Here is a 20,008-nt window from a genome sequence, read left to right as displayed (position 1 = left end):
CTACAACGCACAAAGCGCTTGTATCCACTCGCATTAAATTTATTTCTGCAAAAATTCAACTTTCGAGAACAAAGTTTTTCCTTCGACGGAATATTTAAAATACTTTCCCTATTTTTATTATAAAAAAAAACCATTACGGTATGAATAGTTAGAGTTCTCTCTGTGCTTCCTCTCCGAAGTAAATAAAATCGAAGAGTGTTGCGCGCTCTAAATTACTCTAGATTTATTAATATCACAATTTTTATCCCACGCAAGCTTCCGAGTTGATCTTCCGCTAATTAAGATGATGTCGACATTATACAACAATATTCACCCCTTCCTACTGATTTGGCATCTATTCCCTTCTCTATTTTCTGGCTGTAAACCAACAAACACTTGTTGATTCTGCAAATATCAAAGAGGATTTTCGATATAAGAAATCATCACTCTTCATCTTGACGCAAGCATGAACCGTGAAAAACACGAGTAAAAACTGTAAAAAGAAACGTAACGACGAGTCTCGTAATATCGCGTCTAATATTTTTTGCGATTTTTGCGATTTAAACCGTTTTTCGTTTGGACATCTCATATTTCGGATATTTTCTTGATTTTTACCAGACGTTTCCTAGACTCTTGAGTTCTAGCCTCGAATTTTCAACCTGTTATAACGCGAAAGTATAATGGAAACGAACATGGATAACATATCGCGTGTATTGCAGTGTAGTGCCGCCGTCGGGATGAAGGCGTTCTTCGACATGATGCACAATGGGCCGCACAAGGTGATACTCTTTGGTGGTGCTTGCACACAAGTCACGGATCCGATAGCGAAAGCCTCGAAACACTGGCGCCTTACGCAGGTAATGCGACGGTAAAACGTCGTGGTAAATATTCATGGCTTGCGGGAGACTGTCCTCCTTCTTGCTCTTCTGCTTATTTGCATACTCACACACAGACACGTGCGCCACGCACAGGTAGGGGGGGAGGGAGAAAAAGAACAGAAACAAACGCGAGGCTCGTAGGAGAGATGCGGTTACATGCCAATATTCGTTCTCTGCTTTTACTGTTGCAGCTCAGCTACGCGGACACCCATCCTATGTTTACAACCAATAGCTTCCCGAATTTCTTTAGGGTCGTGCCGTCGGAAAATGCCCTCAACGCACCGCGAGTGGCGTTGCTCCTCCACTTCAACTGGACCCGGGTCGGCACGATTTATCAGAACGAGCCCAGATATGCACTGGTAAAGCCAATCTTAATCCATCGAGAGAGTATTTGTTCAGTAATAAAGCCGAATAAAAAGAAGAGAGAGAAGAAAGCAATTCATAAAATTTAAAACAATTTTCTGTACCATGCTCTTTTCGAAGTCCTTTGTTGCAAATGTAAAAGTTAAAATTAATAATTTTGATTCCGTCCGTGCGGCAAATACACAATTTCTATACAATATAAAAGCACGGTGTATTATAAGAAAAAAAACAGGAAATTTTTTGAAAAAAGGTCAAGCCTCTTATATATTTTCCACGCGTTGGATACCATTAAGAAAGTGATTCAAACAGTGGTTCTCGACAGTTGGAAGCAATTGGAGAAATGAAAGGGTTAATTAATCCCGTCGCGAGAGCGCGTCGTTTTCCACGCGCGCTCGCGGGCGTGGGTGATGTATATGCAGCAACTGTTCCATTTACATTATAAATGGAGATTTGCCGTCGCTAGCGGGCTGCTTGAACAAGCTAAATGCGCTCGCGTTATGGCACGTGATAAGCATTCGGATTGAAAGCGGCAGTTCTTCCCTGTGAATCGCGTTTCCAGGTGCATAATCGGTTGGTGGCCGATCTAGACGAGAGCAAAATAGAGCTCGTGGAGACGCAGAGCTTTGCCACAGAGGTGAGGACGGCGCTCGAGAAGCTCAAGGAAAGGGACGTGAGGATTCTCCTGGGAAATTTCAACGAGGTGTGGGCCAGGAAGATATTCTGCGAGGCTTACAGGTTCGGCTTATACGGCAGAAAGTATCAGTGGGTCATCATTGGGACTTACACCAGGGAGTGGTGGTTGAGCACGAACAGCGAGTGTGACCCTGCCGAGCTGTCCAAGGCTCTTCAAGGTGTCATCCTGACGGATCTGCTTCCGCTGACGACCGAGGAGCACGACACCACATCCGGAATCGTGAGTGTACCGAACTGAAACTGTATACTGTTGGTTTTCGATTAAATCCGCGCGGATAGTTCCGGGAAGTCGAATCTCGTTCAAGACGTTCAAGTTGGAAATTACTTGGCCTCTAAATTAGAATTGGCCGAAAGGTCGCGTTTCCCCGTTACATAAATGTAATTTAATCGTATCCGAGGTTTTCTTTCCTCGGTAGAAACGCGACGAAATGTTATTTCTTCCATTCCACGTGAATAGCTGAATACGATTCTGAAAGGATTACGGAAGAATCGCGATCCAGATTGGCTGAAGAATCCGTAGATGGAGTAGAATAGCGCTTCGAATATCGTATCTGTGCATATTTGCTCGAATGCATTTCTGATCGAATATCGGGTCTCCAAAAATTGCGTTTAATCGCGCCTCGGAGCGATCGAGAGCGGTTCAAATGGAAACGACGTATATACGATGCGACTCTTTGAGATTCGTCATACGCGAGGGCACACGCCTGTTGCGTCTCCATGCATTCGGTTTGATGCGTTTCACCCCCAGACCCCGGACCAGTACGAGGAGGAGTACAACTCGAGACGGGGCGGCGAGTACTCCAGATTCCACGGATACACGTACGACGGCATCTGGACGGTCGCGCTGGCTGTAAAACACGTCGCGCGCAGGATACGACACATCCATCGTAACCAAACTATATCCGACTTTCGGTACAGGGATGCATTGTGGGAGAGGCTCTTCCTCGAGGCCCTCAGGAATACAAGCTTCGACGGTGTCACGGTAAGCTTGGCCCGTCTGGCAATTTCGCCCCGCAACGACGCCTCTTGTCTCTTGTCCCTTGTCCCTCTTGTCCCTGCTTGTGCGCCGAACACAAACCGGATAATGTCATTCGACATAAAATCCTCAGTACTAAAAACGAACGCCGTTATATAATGTAGCATATAGCGAGCGTAGAGAGGTGTAGTTTTCTATGGAGATCATCTCTTGGATAAACAAGTTTAGATTACATTTTCCGCTCCTACTTATCGGTGATAAATGGTTTGAAACAGTCTTTAAAAAGGTTTTGCAATTCTAATCCGTGTATTTACTTAATGTTTTATTTTTGTTGTACTTAAATGATAAACAGAAAATTCTCGGGAGAAGGAAACTCTGTTGTACCAAGTATTCTCTTTCAGAAAATTATGATCTTACAGTACTTTTCGTTGACGCCATCAGTTGCTAACGAGTTTCTGAAAGGTATCTAAAAAGTTAGGTAACTACCTACAAGACTTTTTAATGTTTCGTAAATTTCTCTAATATCTTTCTTGATATCAAACTTTTGAGTTCAAAGAACACGCTCTGAAAATATACTACAAATATTTAATTTTTCATTTTTAAGTATTTTGTTTTGCTTTTCTTAAAATATTGTATATCGCTTGTTATATTTAATTTACCATGAAAATTGTGGATGAGAATAATGAAATTTTAATTTTTTATAGCAAATCCATCCACGTGATTACTTTTGATTAGAATAAAGTGTGTGCATTTATATGATATATTTTTTAAAATAATTGTTCCAATAAATTTTTAAAACGTTTTAAAAGTTGTGACATTTTGTGTGTTTCGTGGAAGAAAAAGAATTTTGCTGAGATTATCACCTTTCGCTCTAGTCCTTCTAACGATAATTTCCGTAAGCTCAAAGCAAAATATTTCTCTTTCCGCGCTCGATTGATTCGCGTCTACTTACCTGACTCCAATTCGCCAAGTTGTTATTTGTGTCGAGGAGGGCATTGAGATATCCATTGTTACCGTGAGACTGCCCCCGGGTATTGCGGAGCCGGCAGGAACTCACTTAAAAAGACGAGGGAGAGTAAAGGAGAAGAAGACGTTTATAAAGAAAGGCGAAGATTGGAGAGCGGAATCTTTATACGTTCTCTCATTAGACGAGCGACAACCCTTGCTTTCGATCGTCGAGCGCGTGAGCTCGACGACGACGACGACGACGAGTTGCTCGGCACTTTGTACCTGTCGTGGACAGAGAGACGCGGAGGAACACAGGGGCCGCGTTTTTCAGTAATCAACATTTGTACTGGGCGCGCGTGTTACACTTGACCGTCTTTTTGCCCGACTCCGAGTGTCTTCAAGCGCAGGCATCACTTTTCTACGCGTGCCTAAAACCGCACGAGCGTTACCGAGGCGAATTTAATGAGTTGAACTTTTTTTCCCTTCCTTTTTCATCTTTTTTTCCCCTTTTTATTTCTCTTTTCTTTCATTCGGATATATACCCGTGACGCAGTGCTTTGCAACGCCACGGTTGAGCGCGTTTTAGCAAAAAGGGATGCATACGTGTATGTACGGTAGCAATAACAGAGCGGGAGAATGGGACCGATCGGCGGTGAACCGAATTGAAATTAAAACGAAATCAAAAACATGACAAACCGCCAGGCGAGTTAGCGAGGCAAATTGGCATGAGTTGATAGCGAGTTGAATCGGTGAGCGGGCTTTTATTTTAAAATCCCGAAATCCGATTCACGATCCCGATCGCCTGTGGTAACCGTCCTGTATAATAACGCGACAAGGATGTGAGAAATATAAAATTTTGCAGGGACCGGTCCGCTTCTATGACAATGAGAGGAAAGCGTACATTCTTCTAAAACAATTCCTGGGTAAGTTATTTCTCGATATTGGCGCGCGCGCGCGCGCGAGCGCGCGAGAGAGAGAATTTTGTATTTAGAATTAAACAGATAGATCAAAGTACCTATTTCGAAATAAATTTCAGAGTACTGGCTTGTAGTACAGCAATTAATAAAGGAATTCAATTAAAAACTATGTCATGCGGAACGCGCAGTATGCAACTTTAATTTAACAAAAGAATTTTTAAATTGCACTAATGAATAAAATATATTTGCGCCAGTTTTAGTTAGTTATTATTTTGTTTTTTGCTCGATATTGCAAAATCGGTTATGTTACATCAGTGGTGTGATTTACGGATCAGTGCGTGTATTTCTCGCGGCCGATCCGATTTAATAACAATAGAGATACGGATAACGGATGTTGAAAATTGGTCGGTTCGAAATAAGTGCTTAACGCAAAATAGGAATGTTGTCTTATCGGCGTGCGCGTTCTCGGTTGAATGTGAACTCATCCTTTTAGACGGTCGCGAGGTAAACATAGGCGAATATGATAGCATAACTGGCATTCTGGATCTGACCAGAAGAGAGGCCCCGTTGTGGAACGGCAAACCGCCGCCGAAAGACAGGACGGTTCGCATCATCGAGCACTCCACCGTGGATATCACGCTGTACGCGGTGCTAGCCTCGGCCGCTAGTGTCGGTATCGTCTTGGCATCCATTTTTCTCGCCATCAATATCAGATACAGAAATCAAAGGTGACGGCTCCGCCGTAATACGTAACAATTATAGAACCACGCGCGTAACACGGTTCCTCCATTTGGCTCTCAGCTTACTTTCCCAGCCCCAGGGAGCGAACGTGCGCGGCTCACACGCGAAACTCAATATTGCAGATACATCAAAATGTCATCGCCCCACCTGAACAACCTCATCATCATCGGTTGCATGCTGACCTACAGCAGCGTTATCTTCCTCGGACTCGACTCACAATTATCGAGCGTAGCGGCGTTTCCGTATATCTGTACGGCCCGAGCGTGGCTGTTGATGGCTGGTTTCTCGTTGGCCTTCGGCTCCATGTTCTCGAAGACGTGGCGTGTACATTCCATATTCACCGACGTGAAGCTCAACAAAAAGGTATGACTCGTTAACGACCGTAACCGTAACGAGAACGGCGCGGGCGGGGCGACCTTTCGTGTTCAACGTTAACGTTAACGAGTCCGTATCGTGATTCAGGTGATAAAAGATTATCAATTGTTCATGGTCGTTGGAATATTGTTGGCTGTCGATCTAACGATCATGACAACGTGGCAAGTGGCTGATCCGTTTTATCGGGCGATAAAACAAATGGAGCCCTATGTGAGTACAAAAATATACAAAGGTTTATATATATATATATATATGTCAATAATATACGCTTATAAATTTTGGTATTCCTCTATCATCTATCATAATTTACGAAGCGAACTCGCGTTAATGCTCGTTAATACGCGAATTGCCTCTCGATTGCAGCATCACCCTTCCAGCGAGGATATAATAATCATCCCGGAAAACGAGTATTGTCAGAGCAATCAAATGAATATTTATCTGTGTTGCATATATGCATACAAAGGCCTTTTAATGGTAAGTTAAGCTGAATCGCTAAGCGCCTCAGCGGATAAAATGGCATACGATATACACTCACCTGACCGGCTTTCAGATATTCGGTGCCTTTCTGGCATGGGAAACGCGGCACGTTAGTATACCGGCATTAAATGACAGTAAATACGTAGGGATGAGCGTGTACAACGTTGTTATAATGTGCGTCACCGGTGCAGCTATAAGCTTCGTGCTGACTGACAAACAAGACGCCATGTTTATAATGTTGGCGGTGTTCATTATATTTTGTAGTACAGCCACTCTTTGTCTGGTTTTTATTCCTAAGGTACGTTTGTGTATCTTACTCGACGTTTTGCATTTTAAATTGGCTGACCTTCGATCGTAGACGTTCGAAGAGATTACTTAATTGAGTGCTTTCCGTTTAGCATTTTCCGAACGGAAACTTTGTCAAACGGATTTAATTTTAAATCGGCAAAGTCTAACAAAAGTTCTCGTTCATTTAAGCATGATACTATTAATTTGTTTGATACTATCTATTTGCCGCGTGTTCAATCTTCAGCAATCTTCTTATTACAGATTACAGTACAGGATCTTTGTAGAGCTTTCTTTCAGAGTCTCGGAATTCTCAGTCGATATACTTATTTAAAGCAACTTTTCAATCACATCTGTGGCGTCAATCTTTTTTTTTTTTGGAATTTATATTATTAGAGAAAAAAATATTTATTAAAATATATTCGCTGTCTACATTTCATAGTCTTTTATACTTATATCATTTTTTCTTTTATATAATTTTATGTTAATTTTACTTATGTTAATAATACAATATTGTTTTAGTTAACGTTTCAAACACATTTCATGTTTTCTTTACGTGTATGTTTTTAAAGGACCTGCCCTATAACAATAATAAACGTCCATTCTATTCTCGGGATGAGAGACTGGCAGAGTCAAGTAAGTCTCTTGGGATTTTCAGGTAATAGAGTTACGCAGAAATCCACAAGGGGCGATAAATAAGCGGACCAGGGCGACTCTGAGGCCGATGTTGAAAATACGAAGGGACTCGACAGTCAGCGAGCTCGACGAGCGCTTGAAAGAGGCGAAGCTGACGAATAAAAAATTCCGGAAGCAATTGTTGCAAAAGGATTCCGAGCTTCAGGTAAGTTTTTCCGTTTCATCAAACTTCCAAACGGCATTATAGCAAGAATTATTTCGCCCGTGTTACAAACTTGCTACGTTACGCAGTCTCCTACGTCGCAGAACCTACCTTTATTCCCTCAGGTTCTGCGACAAATCTGGAATTGGTTTTTAACGTTCAGCAGTAAAATTAAGCTTTATTGAGAAAACTAAATCTTAGATAAGAATAAAAAAAAATAGAAAATTATATATTTTATATAATTATTTACGTTATTTTATGTTTATTTCTGTCTAACAACTAATTTCGCTAAAACGCTTTTCTTGACGAAATATATGCTGTTTAATAAAACACTCATCCGTGCACTGAATTAATTTAAGGGAGGTTGATAGCGGTCTTCGATTAACGGAAAAGCGAACGACGCACCATCCATCCTTAATTCGGTTATATATAAATAATCACGACGTCATTGCTTCGTGCAGTTCGCCCTCTGAGAATAACAATTTAAAATTATTCCGACGGGTTTCCAGTACACTCGCACGTTTAAGTAATATTGTACTTAATCTAGAAATGTTGCATTCACATCGTGCTCGTGCGTGGCGGCTAGAGGAAGTTATTTCATTATCTTGCATATTACTTCAGGGGTTTTTAAGGAGAATGGGCGAGGAGGTTGAGAGCGAAATGCAAGAGACGGTCGACACGTTGCCGGTCCCAAAGCCAGAAGAGGCCGTTAAAAGGGAAGGTAAATATTCCATTTAATGTCTTTTAAAAGAGATTTTGATATTTGTCGAATAAAATTAAAAATAGTTTTAAAGTAGTGCCATTATATTAATTAGAATGTATATTAACTTTACTACATTTTCCTCACGCGGAAGACAACTCTTCAAAAACTTCTTTTTTCTTAATATTCTGGTCTACAAATTTTATATAAAACGAGAGTGATGGATAAATTACAAACTCTGCGCCAAGTTGCAATCTATGCAGAACGATGGATAACATTAAATCACCGTATTAATAATTTTGATTTATTTATTTGACAGGACCATCGATAACCACAGAGACGACCGATGTTTCAATGTCCATGTGCAGCTTGAACTCGTCAACCGTTTCGCAGCCGGAGGGTGATTACGTCAACGTGGATCAAGTAGCAAAGTACGTAATCACGTTTGATATTAAACTCCACCTTCAGATCTAAACCCTTTAACGGAACATAGTTAAATTGACCATTGTGTATAGATGAATTGTGTATAGATCAATTATTTGACAAAAGTAATTAATCGATTTCTTTGACGATTGACAATTCAATGGTAATTCCATAAGACGATATATAAAATAGAAACTTAACAAAATTCAGAAAAGTGTTCAGGAACGTATTTTTCAAACAATTTTAGGCCGTTAAAATTACTTGTAATTTATTCATCTTTTTTTAATTTCTTTCCAAAAGTTATGGGAAAAGATTTAAACGATTATTTTAAATATTTCGGTAATCCGTCTACCCTACTGACCACGACCCAAAAGTCTCCGGCGCACCCGATTCGCCGTCCATTCTCAGGATAGTCGCGTGGTGCTTGTTCTAGGAAAAGGGCATCCCTTTCGAAGGCCACGTCAATCATCATCGACAACGAAAGAGTGGCTGTAACGAGTCAGGCGATCGAGGAGAGTTCCTCTCCGGGCGCTGTGGCGGCGTTGGACGCAATGCCGCCGTCGTATATGTCGTTAATAACGACAACGACGACAACGGCGATAACGACGACGACGATGACGCATATGAGGCATACGTGCGGCGCGGACGCGTTGCGGCGCAAGAGCGTCCCCGACGAGGCGGTCAAGGTCGGCGAGCCGTTGCTGAAGCGTCACAGGAGCCCGGAGCCGCTGCCAAACGAAGCCATGACCACGCGCTACGGTTTCGTGCCGCCGGTCGTTGAGGAAAGCGACTCCGTGATCTTGGAGGAGACCGAGATCGCGAGACACGTGTGCCGCGTGAGGAGAAGGAGCAAGGACGAGCGCAGAGCTAAGCTGTCGACGCCGCCGCCGACCAAGAACGTCTCCTTCGGCGAGCTCCACGAGGAGAGCTACATCGAGCACGTGATGCCGTTTTCATTGCAATACGTGCCGAATCATCGACACGCCGGTAAGAATCGGCACTTCCGAGTTCTTTTTCGCGGTTGACAATTAGTATGACACACGTACAAGTGAAATTCGTGTTACAGAAAATGATTTTTATATATGTATGTTTAGTCGTTGCCACGCATGTTGTGAACCGCCTTTCAAAAGTATCCATTTTTAAACTCTGCAAAAATACATGTGCAAGTGTTAAAAAGCATCAGGCTTTATAGAGTAGATGGTATTCATAAAATCAAGTAAAAAAAATGTTTGGTAAATATCAGTTGAAAAATACTCACCGGAGTTACAAGTGATTTTCGGTTTTGATAATATAAAGCAAGTGATGTTGCTTACTTCCATTTATGTGATGTAAAAAAGGAAAGAATTATTTTAAGTGTTTCGATTTACGTTCATTGAGCCTTCTTTATTTATTGAGTACTATTTATTCTACAAGTCCTGTATGCCGGGCTAACTATTGTTACATGAAACAGCGCGTCTCTCTTTCAACTTGCGAAGTCAGTCGGCATTCGCATCTGAGATTTGACTTGTTTGCCTAGATTTCTTAGGTATCTGTAGACATTATGCGCGGACGCGAGACGATACGTCAGGTGTTTTGTTGACAGGGAAGTACGACGAGTCGATGTCGACGATAATCCAGCGTTCCATGTCGGAACGCACGCGGGAGAAGTGCCTGCGGCTGCACATCGGTGGCGGCCACCCCATAGTCGAGTGCTCGCACCGCGTCGCGCGCCGCATGTGCCGTCACGCGGGCTCGAAGCTGCGCCATCAGGCACGGTTGGAGTACGTGCAGAGCACCCCGAATGTGGCGACGATGCACAACGGCAAGCACGTCGCGGCGAACGCACGCGATGGAAGCGGCGACGTGAACGGTAACCCGTCTCTCGGCTCTCTTGATTACGCGTCCGTACAGCAACGGAAATTTGCGGAATACTAAACGGCCGGAGACGAAACACGTCCCGAGACGGAAAGAAGAGTATATTTGTTAACAATTAGAAACCCGATAATGATTTAGCAAATCTGTAGCCGTACGGACGGTCCGTTTTTCATAATAATTAAGTCTCGGGATTGCATAAAATTATTGGCATCTTAATGAGATACCGCAGGTTTCATGCTGTGCATAAATAGTGTTGCATTTACGCCAAAACTAAAAAATACAAAAAATCGATAGGTTTTCCTACGATTAAGATGACGAGAAAAATCTTTAAGACTTTAAATCAGTAATGGAAAATAAGAAAGCCAGAGAGAGCAATTATGCTTGGATACACATTACATCACCTTATTACCTTGTTTGATATTGATTTCGCGATTAAACACTAAATTTAACTGTTGCGTTCGAATCCATGTATCAATATATCATACTCAGCAGCTATCGTATCTCGTGAGGCAAATTGTATTTACTTACGTTGAAGTAGTAACAAACGTTTAATAACGAAGTCGACGTCAGCCAACAAATTAACAAGGTATATAAAATGTCCGAATAGCAGTATAATTACGCAGCGAAGTTATTGATATCTCCGGCTAATTGAATGCATCGGATAATTGCCTACCCGAGTGTCTCGGGAAATATTCATATCTTCATTATTCGAGTACGTCAAGGGAACAACGCCGCGATACACGCGAAGCTACGTATACGTGAGAGGTCTATTCGGACATTGTGTTTAAATGTGTTTCAAACGTTTGCCTTCGAGAGTGAAGGATGTAACGTCAAGCGTGCTAGATTTTGGCGCGGATGCAACGTAGTAGACAGTACGTATAGAGCCACGAATGTCGTTGAGACAGTCCTCGACCTTGGTGTCCTCGCTTGCAGGTGGTTCCTCGGTGAACGTGTCGAAGATGTACAGCGCCGTATCGGACGGTGAACTGCTGGATCTGACGATTCTGCCGATCTTTCAGAAGCTCCTCACCGAGCGGCACAAGAGCACTGCCAGGCGGGGCTATCGCTCGAATATAGCTAGTTGCCCGAATATATCCATCAAGTGCGACATCGTCGAGTACCTCTAACGGCCAAGCCGGCGGCGACCTGACGCTTTCTCCTCACCGCGCCGGCACGCGCACACGCGAAATCACGTTTCTCGTCACGGACTCACCCCACAGGGCGTGCTAGATCGGTTATCTAAGTTAATTAGTTAATCTCGCGTTTGCGAGCGTCTTTTAGATTGTTGCGCCCCGAGCGAGCGAGCGGCCGGCGACGTTATTCGCGATAACGGCACCGTTAAATCGAACGTATTTCAGACGGTTTTTACCACTCCGTTGATTTATTTATAAGAATGATGATGGACTTGAAATACCGCTACCGCGCCGCGTTAATTAATTATTCGTTCCGTCTCTCGCGTCCTCGCTCTACAGCACTCGATATATCACGGTAAAGCGCGGACGAGGACAAAAAAAGAAGGGTAACATAACGCTCTAGTAATAATGACGCTCGAATCGTATAACTCTCTTATCGAGATACGAGAGAAAGACAACGGTCGACGAATAAAGGTAAGACTTTTTCTATTAACACACGAGAGATATTTTCTAAAGACGACGATTATATTTAAGCGTAGGAACGTAGAAGGCGAAACGAGGGAGAAAATAAAGAGAAAAAAAAATATATATAAAAAAACAGAGAAAGTGAATTCGGAGTTTAACGAAGTCTATCGCGAGCTCGAAGACTCAAAAAGCCACCGAGATCTCAATATCTGCTCGTCTCATCGTCGTTATTCGGTTCTAGACGTAAATGGAGTAAATGTACGGATTTGCGCGCGATATTATCGAGCACACTTAGTTACGTGAACGTCAGTCAATAGATCATGTATCTCATTAGTGACGCAGCATGTTACGTGACATATAACAAACATTACGGTGAAGCAAACGAGGGAAAAACTTCGTACCTATCCATGATACAGCACACGCACTTTCGAGAGGATGATGTCAGAGAGGAAGGGAGGGACGGAGGTCGTCTATGCAATCGATATAGCGTATCGCTTTCGGGGGGAGAGGGAAAAGAGGGTGGGGGGTAGACCCTAGCAGCGAACAAATATTGTTTAAATATTTCCTAGTGCGACCGAAGAATATTTTTGTGACGCGACTTTGAAACATATATTGAACTAGTTCTAGTTAACGCGGTTAATTAATTAACGGATATATACCTTCGAGATATTTACAAGACAAATTACAGGAAAACCAAAAAAAGAAAGATATTTGTTAGCCGCGGCAGATCGGAAACTAGATTTAACTGTTGACTGTTGTAATGATTTTCAACTTGTAAAAGCATTTTTCGTTTGTGACGACGAGAATCCTGGAGAATGAGGGATTTATAAGCATCTCCGTTGGCTAACAAGTGTTTTTTAGAGAGCGAGAGAAAGAGAGAAAGTATGTATGTGTGTATATATAATCTATAAGGATTGTTGAAGCAAAGATATCGAGAGCATGTTAATTAGGAGTGTTTCCGTTCTCTCCTTCGAGCGCCCGTTTTCACGAGGCTCGCCAAATCTCAGGCCGGAAGGCGGTAGGAGCGGTATTTTACAAATATTAAAAGTAAGTTTTCCCTCGCGTACATTTCTAAAATAAATAACTATGTGTTTGTAAATATATGTTACGAAGTAATGTATATTCATTGAATATTTCCTACACACAGACACACAGAGAACACACATACACAGGCGTGACACGCATACACACACACACACACACACACACGTCTAACTTGGCGCGTATAGCCAATCCTAGGGGGTAATTATGTGAACGTTCACCAAGTATATTTCGTTCTCCGCTAGGGTGCTGTGTTCAAAAATACCTCGAGGAGTATGGCGGAGCATATGTTAATAAAATGCCTTCGGGTATATCCCTAGAACTGATAATTATCGAATCGAATCGAATCGAATCAATGCATGCATTGTCAATTGCCCCATACCCTTTCGTTTTCTACGAGGAGTAATAAAAGAAACACGATTCATTCTACGCGAATCGCACGACTAGGAAGATTCGATTCCTCGTGAGGAAATCGAATTGAACGTCTTTCCTGCTCTAAAACGGGGTGACTATATCCGAATGCGGGTTGCGGGGGGAAAAATGTGCGGTTGAAAGGTAAAGCGGATACAACGCTCCTTTATGCGAGTGAAATTGAGTTTTCGTTATTTCAACTTGCGAGTGAACTCATTAAAAGTAGAGCTCGCTGAGTATTTCCGTGAGAGATTCCTAAGTTTCCTAAGTTGTGCGAGGGTTTCAGACTGCGCGGCCTAAGTCGACGTAACTTGCGACGTGTATTCACGACCGAAGTTAACGGAGAGTCCAAGAAGAAAAAGGATAAGATCGCTTTTCTTTTTCTTTTTTTTTTTCTTCCTTTTTAGCGCAGTTAGTCGTTCTCGTGTAACAGTACCCCGTTTTACGGCACGAAGACGGAAGTTCGTCGTGCAGCTCGCGTTTAAATATAGAGACACAACGATTTCAAATTTCACCAAGGGCGACATCGCGACTCTCAATAACGGTCTCGCGTCGTTTCGAAACATTTAACCGGAGGAAAACGACGCGCTAAACAACGCGGTACAATATTCCGATTAGTTAAGGATAAATTTATTTCCGGTCGATACCGGTCGGTACGCATGACTAAACACTCGACGCGTTTGTACTCGTATTCCTACTGTTAGAGCATGATCTTTAATATCCCGTAATAATTACGTAAGTCAGTGGTGTCGCCGGTAGGCAAGCCATGCCAAAAGTTTTTTACAAATTGTCGCGAGAACAAAAAAAAAAGAGAAAACCCGACAGCAATATATCTATTAATGCGACTATATGTATGCGTGCGTGCAGCGAAGCCAAAGGTGATTAAGTGAGTGTGATAAGAGTGACGAAGATACATACGTCACTGACACACGGATGTATCTTTGCGAAAAATGGGCGAATTAAAAGTGATCGACTGGAATTCGTTCTGTAAAATTCGATTGCCAGACTTTGAAACTGGAATATGTTGGCGGCTGGCGCTGAAACTTCGTAGTTTCTTTTAGTTTCGATCTCTTCTCGCAAAGAAAAAAAGTTTCTTTCTTCCGATTCTCTCGGTCGAATAATGTGATTCGAGCAGTTAAATTTTTAATAAGGACCGAAACGACAGTTAACACATGCGATTGAGCGCACGATTTCGGAAATTCTGTTCCCGCCGATTTCTTTTAATTGAAGGACTTCTTGTAGGAATACCTTTTAAGATTTTCTTATCAGCAAACATTACTTGCAAGATATAAGAGGGGGGGGGGTGATACAATTAACATTTGTCGACATTGTTATCAACTTTTATATATATTATTACTATTTACATCTCTCTACCTGTACCTATATATATATTTGCAAAAGACAATGCATGTATCGTCAATTATCACGCGTTCAAAATATCCATCGTACCTCCATTTCGAAAAAACTCTGCAAAAAATAAGTAAATTCAAAGGGATTGTGGAGAGAGAAAGAGCTCATTCCCGTGTGAATGAAGTGTCGAACGAAGAACACAGTGTCGCAGGTCGCGTTCCCGTCCTTTTAGCTCGCCTATTTTTTGCAGTAGAGGAGTAAAATAGTTTACGAGTGCACTTACGAGACGATCGAGGCTCGTCGCAATGTGAGAGATCGATAGCATGCCGGATAAGGATTAGGATTCTTACAAGTTACGGGCACGTGTGATATCTTACTATCTAAAGTCTATCGAGGTAATTGCTGCGCAAGGCGAATCTTAATGTTCACCGCTGTCTACTCTCAATAAAGTGGCTGTTATTCAATAAATATACTTACCTTTTAATTTAGAGACCGTGACAAAAAAAAATAGGCAGTTATATATATTATATTAATATATATAGTTTATACATATATGTACATATTAATATATAAATATGCTATTTAAATCTGCCACATATAAATGTATTATTTGAATGTTTCTCGACACTCTTCGCTGTAAACAAATCTTTTTGCATATTAAGTAGCAATCAAAACGTAATTCCTGTTTTCAAATTTGAATATAACAGGTGACCACAATCCATCATGAATAAACGAAACAGTAACTTAACACAATTCATTTTTTTGCATAGTTTTACAATGTAAAATAAAAAATTGAGACAACGGAAGATACATTGGTTTAGATTTTTTATACATACACGTGTGCAAATGCGGATTAAAATATTTCTATTGAAATATCGCTTTATTGCAAAACTCGTTCGACAAGTAACATTCGTTTTTATTGTTTCTTGCAATGGCCATTTATTTATACTTGCTTTTTCGAGGCTTTATTCTCGGGAATTTCTGACAACAGCAAATCAATCTCGCCTTCCACGTAATCCAAAATTATTCGTTTTGCGTTTAATAAATAGTATTTTGAAAATAATCGATTCGCGAGATAGACATTATCGTGATATCATTACAAATAGCTTGTTAATTAATTGAGTGGACTAATCAATTCATTAATTGTTCATTGAAACCTAATCGCAGAGAATTAACAATTGCGCGAAAACTTTGTAATGAAATACCTTATCATTCACATTTTATAAAATAGTATCGCATGCAAAATAGATTCGCGAAATTACACGTTATCATACACGCGAAATTATTACGAATAGTTAAATGATTAATTCCAAAATATAAAAGTAAATATTGTTGCATAATGTAGACCAATGTGAAAAACGGAGTTTGGTATACAGATAGCAAGGTAGAAGATTAAATGATTTTATATATATATATCTTTATAGGAATATCTTTATGTATCAACAATGTCATACGTTTTTAACATGTTCACTGCTCCTAAATTTTTTTAGTTTCCATGGTACTAAAAGAGATTTTGGAAAGTATAAATAATTAGTCAGCATTATACATGTTTACATGTATATGTATATTTCTATCACTATATTACTTAAATCAAGCACAACTGGTAAGTACATTCAAGATGCATGTGGATGCCATACGCACTGCTAAAAAGGCACGAAATCGCGCTGTGCGCATTGAACGTGTTAAAATGCACAACGTGCCTCCTTTAAAAGAATTTCATGATTAAAAGTTTTAGTTTATTTATTAAAGTTTTAGATTACTGTTGTATAATTGTGATAAGAACGCGGAGGAGAATCAAATACTAATGCGCGGCATTGCACAAATCTCGAGAATATCTTTATATTGCCGCTTACGCGTAAATTATTTGTAATTTAAACGAATATAATAAATAAATATAAAAATAATTAAAGAAATTTGATATTTTAATGTTAGGTTAAAATCAAATAATTGGAAGAATTTGATCACGCGTTCGTAGAGATGCATAAAAGTTCATAAAGATGTTAAAAGTACATATTAGGATGAGAGGTTAGACGAAAATGGCGATTCTCGACGTCGAAAACTGCGTTTAAATCGGCAAAAGTATTAGCATCGCATGTTGTGCAAGGAGGTCGACGGAGGTATTCTAAGCGAGGGTGTTGCCTCTCCACATTGCCTCCACGTAGTCACGCTGCTATTGGTCAGAGCGCGGGACCCTACTGCCCCTTCTAAACATACCTGCCAGCGGTCTGATTGGTCGTGGGCTGGGCATCCGCACCGCGCGTCGTTCCAATAGCGATGGATAATAAGTGGGGATAGGCCGGATAGGCGTGCCGCTGGTAAGAATACCTACTGCAACCTCTTTGCTCGACATGCTTCCCGCGTAACAGGAGCGATTTCTGTGAAATCTTCGACGTCTGTAAATCCGTTTTCCACTTTCGTTAAGGTAAATGTCCCAGTGTCCGACCACATTGGAGAAAAATATTTACTATTTATTTGAACAATTAAAAATAAATATAATAATTATTGTAAAAAAAACTTTAATATTTAACGATTAATTAGGAAAAAGCTTATTGTTATTTTTAATTGTTCAAATAAATAGTAAATATTTTTCTCCAATGTGGTCGGACACTGGTACACGTGTCCTTTTTCAATCATCTCTATATCTTTAGTGATTGCCCAGATAAGGTAAAAGTACCAATGACGGACCATGTCCCTTTACCTGGCCATTGACGGACATTTTATTTTTTATTAAGCTATATACATAAAGAAAGAGAAATGTTTTTACTGATTTATGTTATTTGGTTATTCAGTGTCTTATATAAAAAATTATGCCACTAAACATTTTGTTTAAAATATTTAAAAAATTGTTTGAAATATCGTAGTCAAATGCACCGTGAGTCTTCATAGATTCTTTATAAGATATGGCTAAGAAATGAATGTGTGATACTTGTTAAGATGATAATAATCATAATATTAGATATTTCTGCATAAATAAAGTTTCTATATAATCTTAAGAATATTTATAATAAATAAAAAATAAAAAATTGCTCATTTAAATTGTTTTTTCAATAAAAATTTACATGGCTATGAATCAGTACGTGATAATCTTGCCTGCCCGAAAACTAGCCGGCTGTCCAGTTATCGGGCGAATCGTCATCTCAAGTGCTTACTTGTGTGTCCTACTACCTAACCGCAACACGCGCTCTAGTCTTTGTGCTTTGTTTTTAAGTTTTCTGTACGAAATTTGTAAGTATATTTATTGTAAACATTACTTATTGTAATGATAGTGTACTAAATTGTATATTTTTTCTGGTTTATGCATTTTTTTCGTTCATTTTTATTGACATGTAGTATGTATAACCTCAAATTGTAAGTTATTTGCATGTCTACCTTTGGAACCAAGAAAAAAGAACTTTCATCTAACAAATACTCTTGACAGATGGATATCTAGTACATTTAACTTTTGTAAATGTTTTTTCACTTCTCTGAACTAATTCTTTAAAACATCTTAATTCTGTTGCTGATGCTCAATTTATTGTCAAATTTTGAGCGATTCTTGGAGTCACATCTGGATGTCTACGACAAAAACTTTCCCTACCAGTGTCTGCCTGGTTTATTATCCTTGAAAGGAGACTCAGTGATAAGTTTCTGCACATACTGAAGATGTTGAGATTTTGTTACAGGGAAACCTCTTTGGCTGCAATAGAAAATCCAGTCAACTTCTTCAGTGTGTGCAGAAACTTATCACTGAGTCTCCTTTAAAGGATAATAAACCAGGCAGACACTGGTGGGAAAGTTTTTGTCATAGACATCATGATGTGACTCCAAGAATCGCTAAAAATTTGACAATGAATTGAGCGTCAGCAACAGAAGATATTTTAAAGAATTAATTCAGAGAAGTAAAAGAACATTTACAAAAGTTAAACCTACTAGACATCCATCTGTCAAGAGTATTTGTTAGATGAAAGTTCTTTTTTCTTAGTTCCAAAGGCAGACAGTGTATTGGCTCGTAAAGGATCAAAGTCTTTATTAAATTGTACATGGTGATGAGAAAGAAAGCATAACTGTTTTGTTTACAGTAAATATTAAAGGTACTATATTACCACCTATGTTACCATGCACTTATGATCCTTTTCTGATATAAAAGGACACCAGCAACTATTACACACAGTCTGTTAAGGGGATGCTGGAGCCGCAGGCAAACTCGATCAGCGTCGATAAAGAAGTGCTCACCGACTATATCTGTCCTTGTATAGACAAAGTATAGACAAGGATAGCACGCTACATTGCACGCACACATACGCACGATACACATCGAAATTATACTTTTATATTACGCTTCCAAATCTTGATTTGGGGGGTTTATCGATGTTTTTATGGTTGTACAATTCAGGGGAACTTGTTTTCGCATTCGTACCAATGGTATATCTCTTATAGTCCGAGATCCGGTATAAGAAATTTATTCCCTCATTTGTTATTTATGAATGATAAAAAATATATGCTAAATAACATATACATTGATACATCGCAAATAGGTTGCCGAGCTAAATCGCGTCGGGATAATGTTAAATAATTAAATTTTTAATTAAATTTATTCGATCAACTTCCTCGATTGGTTGTTTATAAAAATTGTGCATTAGTTGAGAGAATATACCCGAAGGAATTGGAAAAATAAAGGTTGCCTACTTTCCCCTCTGCGCAGCTGTGGAGTTGCCAGGTATAAACAGGTGAGTAAGCGTTATTAATATACCCTCATCAGTTATTTAATCAAATTATTATATCAAATGAAAGCTTATTTAATTCACAATCCAACCGTATTAGGTTGCTTTATCAAAAAGTTGATTGCATCATGGTTGCCTAGATTTTAGATGTAAAGTTTTCAGCGCGAGCGTTGAGATGACAGAGAAGCGTTGCGCGCGCAACTCTATGCGACAGAAAAAGATGAAGCGAGTTCTTTTTAAAGAAGATTTTTCCGATAGCGTAAGCGCGTTCCATTGATCAAATACTGGATTCAAGTCAGATTAAATATTAACAACGATATAAAATTTTTTTCACTCACATTTATTTATCAGCGATTATACATTATTATGAAATAATAAGTTTTTATGTTTAAAATGTACATCTTTCAAAAGGATATTTTTCCGATCGTGTAAGTGCGGATTAAATACTAGTAAAAGTCAGA

The 20,008-nt window shown here is 40.1% G+C and overlaps 1 protein-coding gene across 4 annotated transcripts in view; it reads left to right on the top strand.

Moving 5' to 3' along the window:
• The window catches only part of Gaba-b-r2 (gamma-aminobutyric acid type B receptor subunit 2), a 47,455-nt gene extending 31,802 nt beyond the window's left edge, over positions 1-15,653 (top strand). For all 4 annotated transcript variants that reach the window (XM_071699162.1, XM_071699163.1, XM_071699161.1 and 1 more), the window contains 16 exons: positions 699-836; positions 1,049-1,216; positions 1,780-2,133; positions 2,662-2,895; positions 4,700-4,760; positions 5,248-5,482; positions 5,618-5,858; positions 5,958-6,080; positions 6,234-6,344; positions 6,421-6,645; positions 7,291-7,473; positions 8,092-8,191; positions 8,490-8,601; positions 9,027-9,580; positions 10,176-10,442; positions 11,381-15,653. In XM_071699162.1, coding sequence (XP_071555263.1) covers positions 699-836; positions 1,049-1,216; positions 1,780-2,133; positions 2,662-2,895; positions 4,700-4,760; positions 5,248-5,482; positions 5,618-5,858; positions 5,958-6,080; positions 6,234-6,344; positions 6,421-6,645; positions 7,291-7,473; positions 8,092-8,191; positions 8,490-8,601; positions 9,027-9,580; positions 10,176-10,442; positions 11,381-11,574 — 3,300 coding nt within the window. In that variant the 3' untranslated portion in view covers positions 11,575-15,653. The remainder of the gene's footprint in view (positions 1-698; positions 837-1,048; positions 1,217-1,779; positions 2,134-2,661; positions 2,896-4,699; positions 4,761-5,247; positions 5,483-5,617; positions 5,859-5,957; positions 6,081-6,233; positions 6,345-6,420; positions 6,646-7,290; positions 7,474-8,091; positions 8,192-8,489; positions 8,602-9,026; positions 9,581-10,175; positions 10,443-11,380) is intronic.
• The last annotated feature ends 4,355 nt before the right edge of the window (positions 15,654-20,008 follow it).

This window comes from Temnothorax nylanderi, unplaced genomic scaffold, assembly GCF_030848795.1.
Source record: "Temnothorax nylanderi isolate EJ_2023f unplaced genomic scaffold, tnyl_v1.0 TNYL_tig0017_pilon, whole genome shotgun sequence".
Taxonomy (NCBI): domain Eukaryota; kingdom Metazoa; phylum Arthropoda; class Insecta; order Hymenoptera; family Formicidae; genus Temnothorax; species Temnothorax nylanderi.
This window is presented reverse-complemented; position numbering and strand designations above follow the sequence as displayed.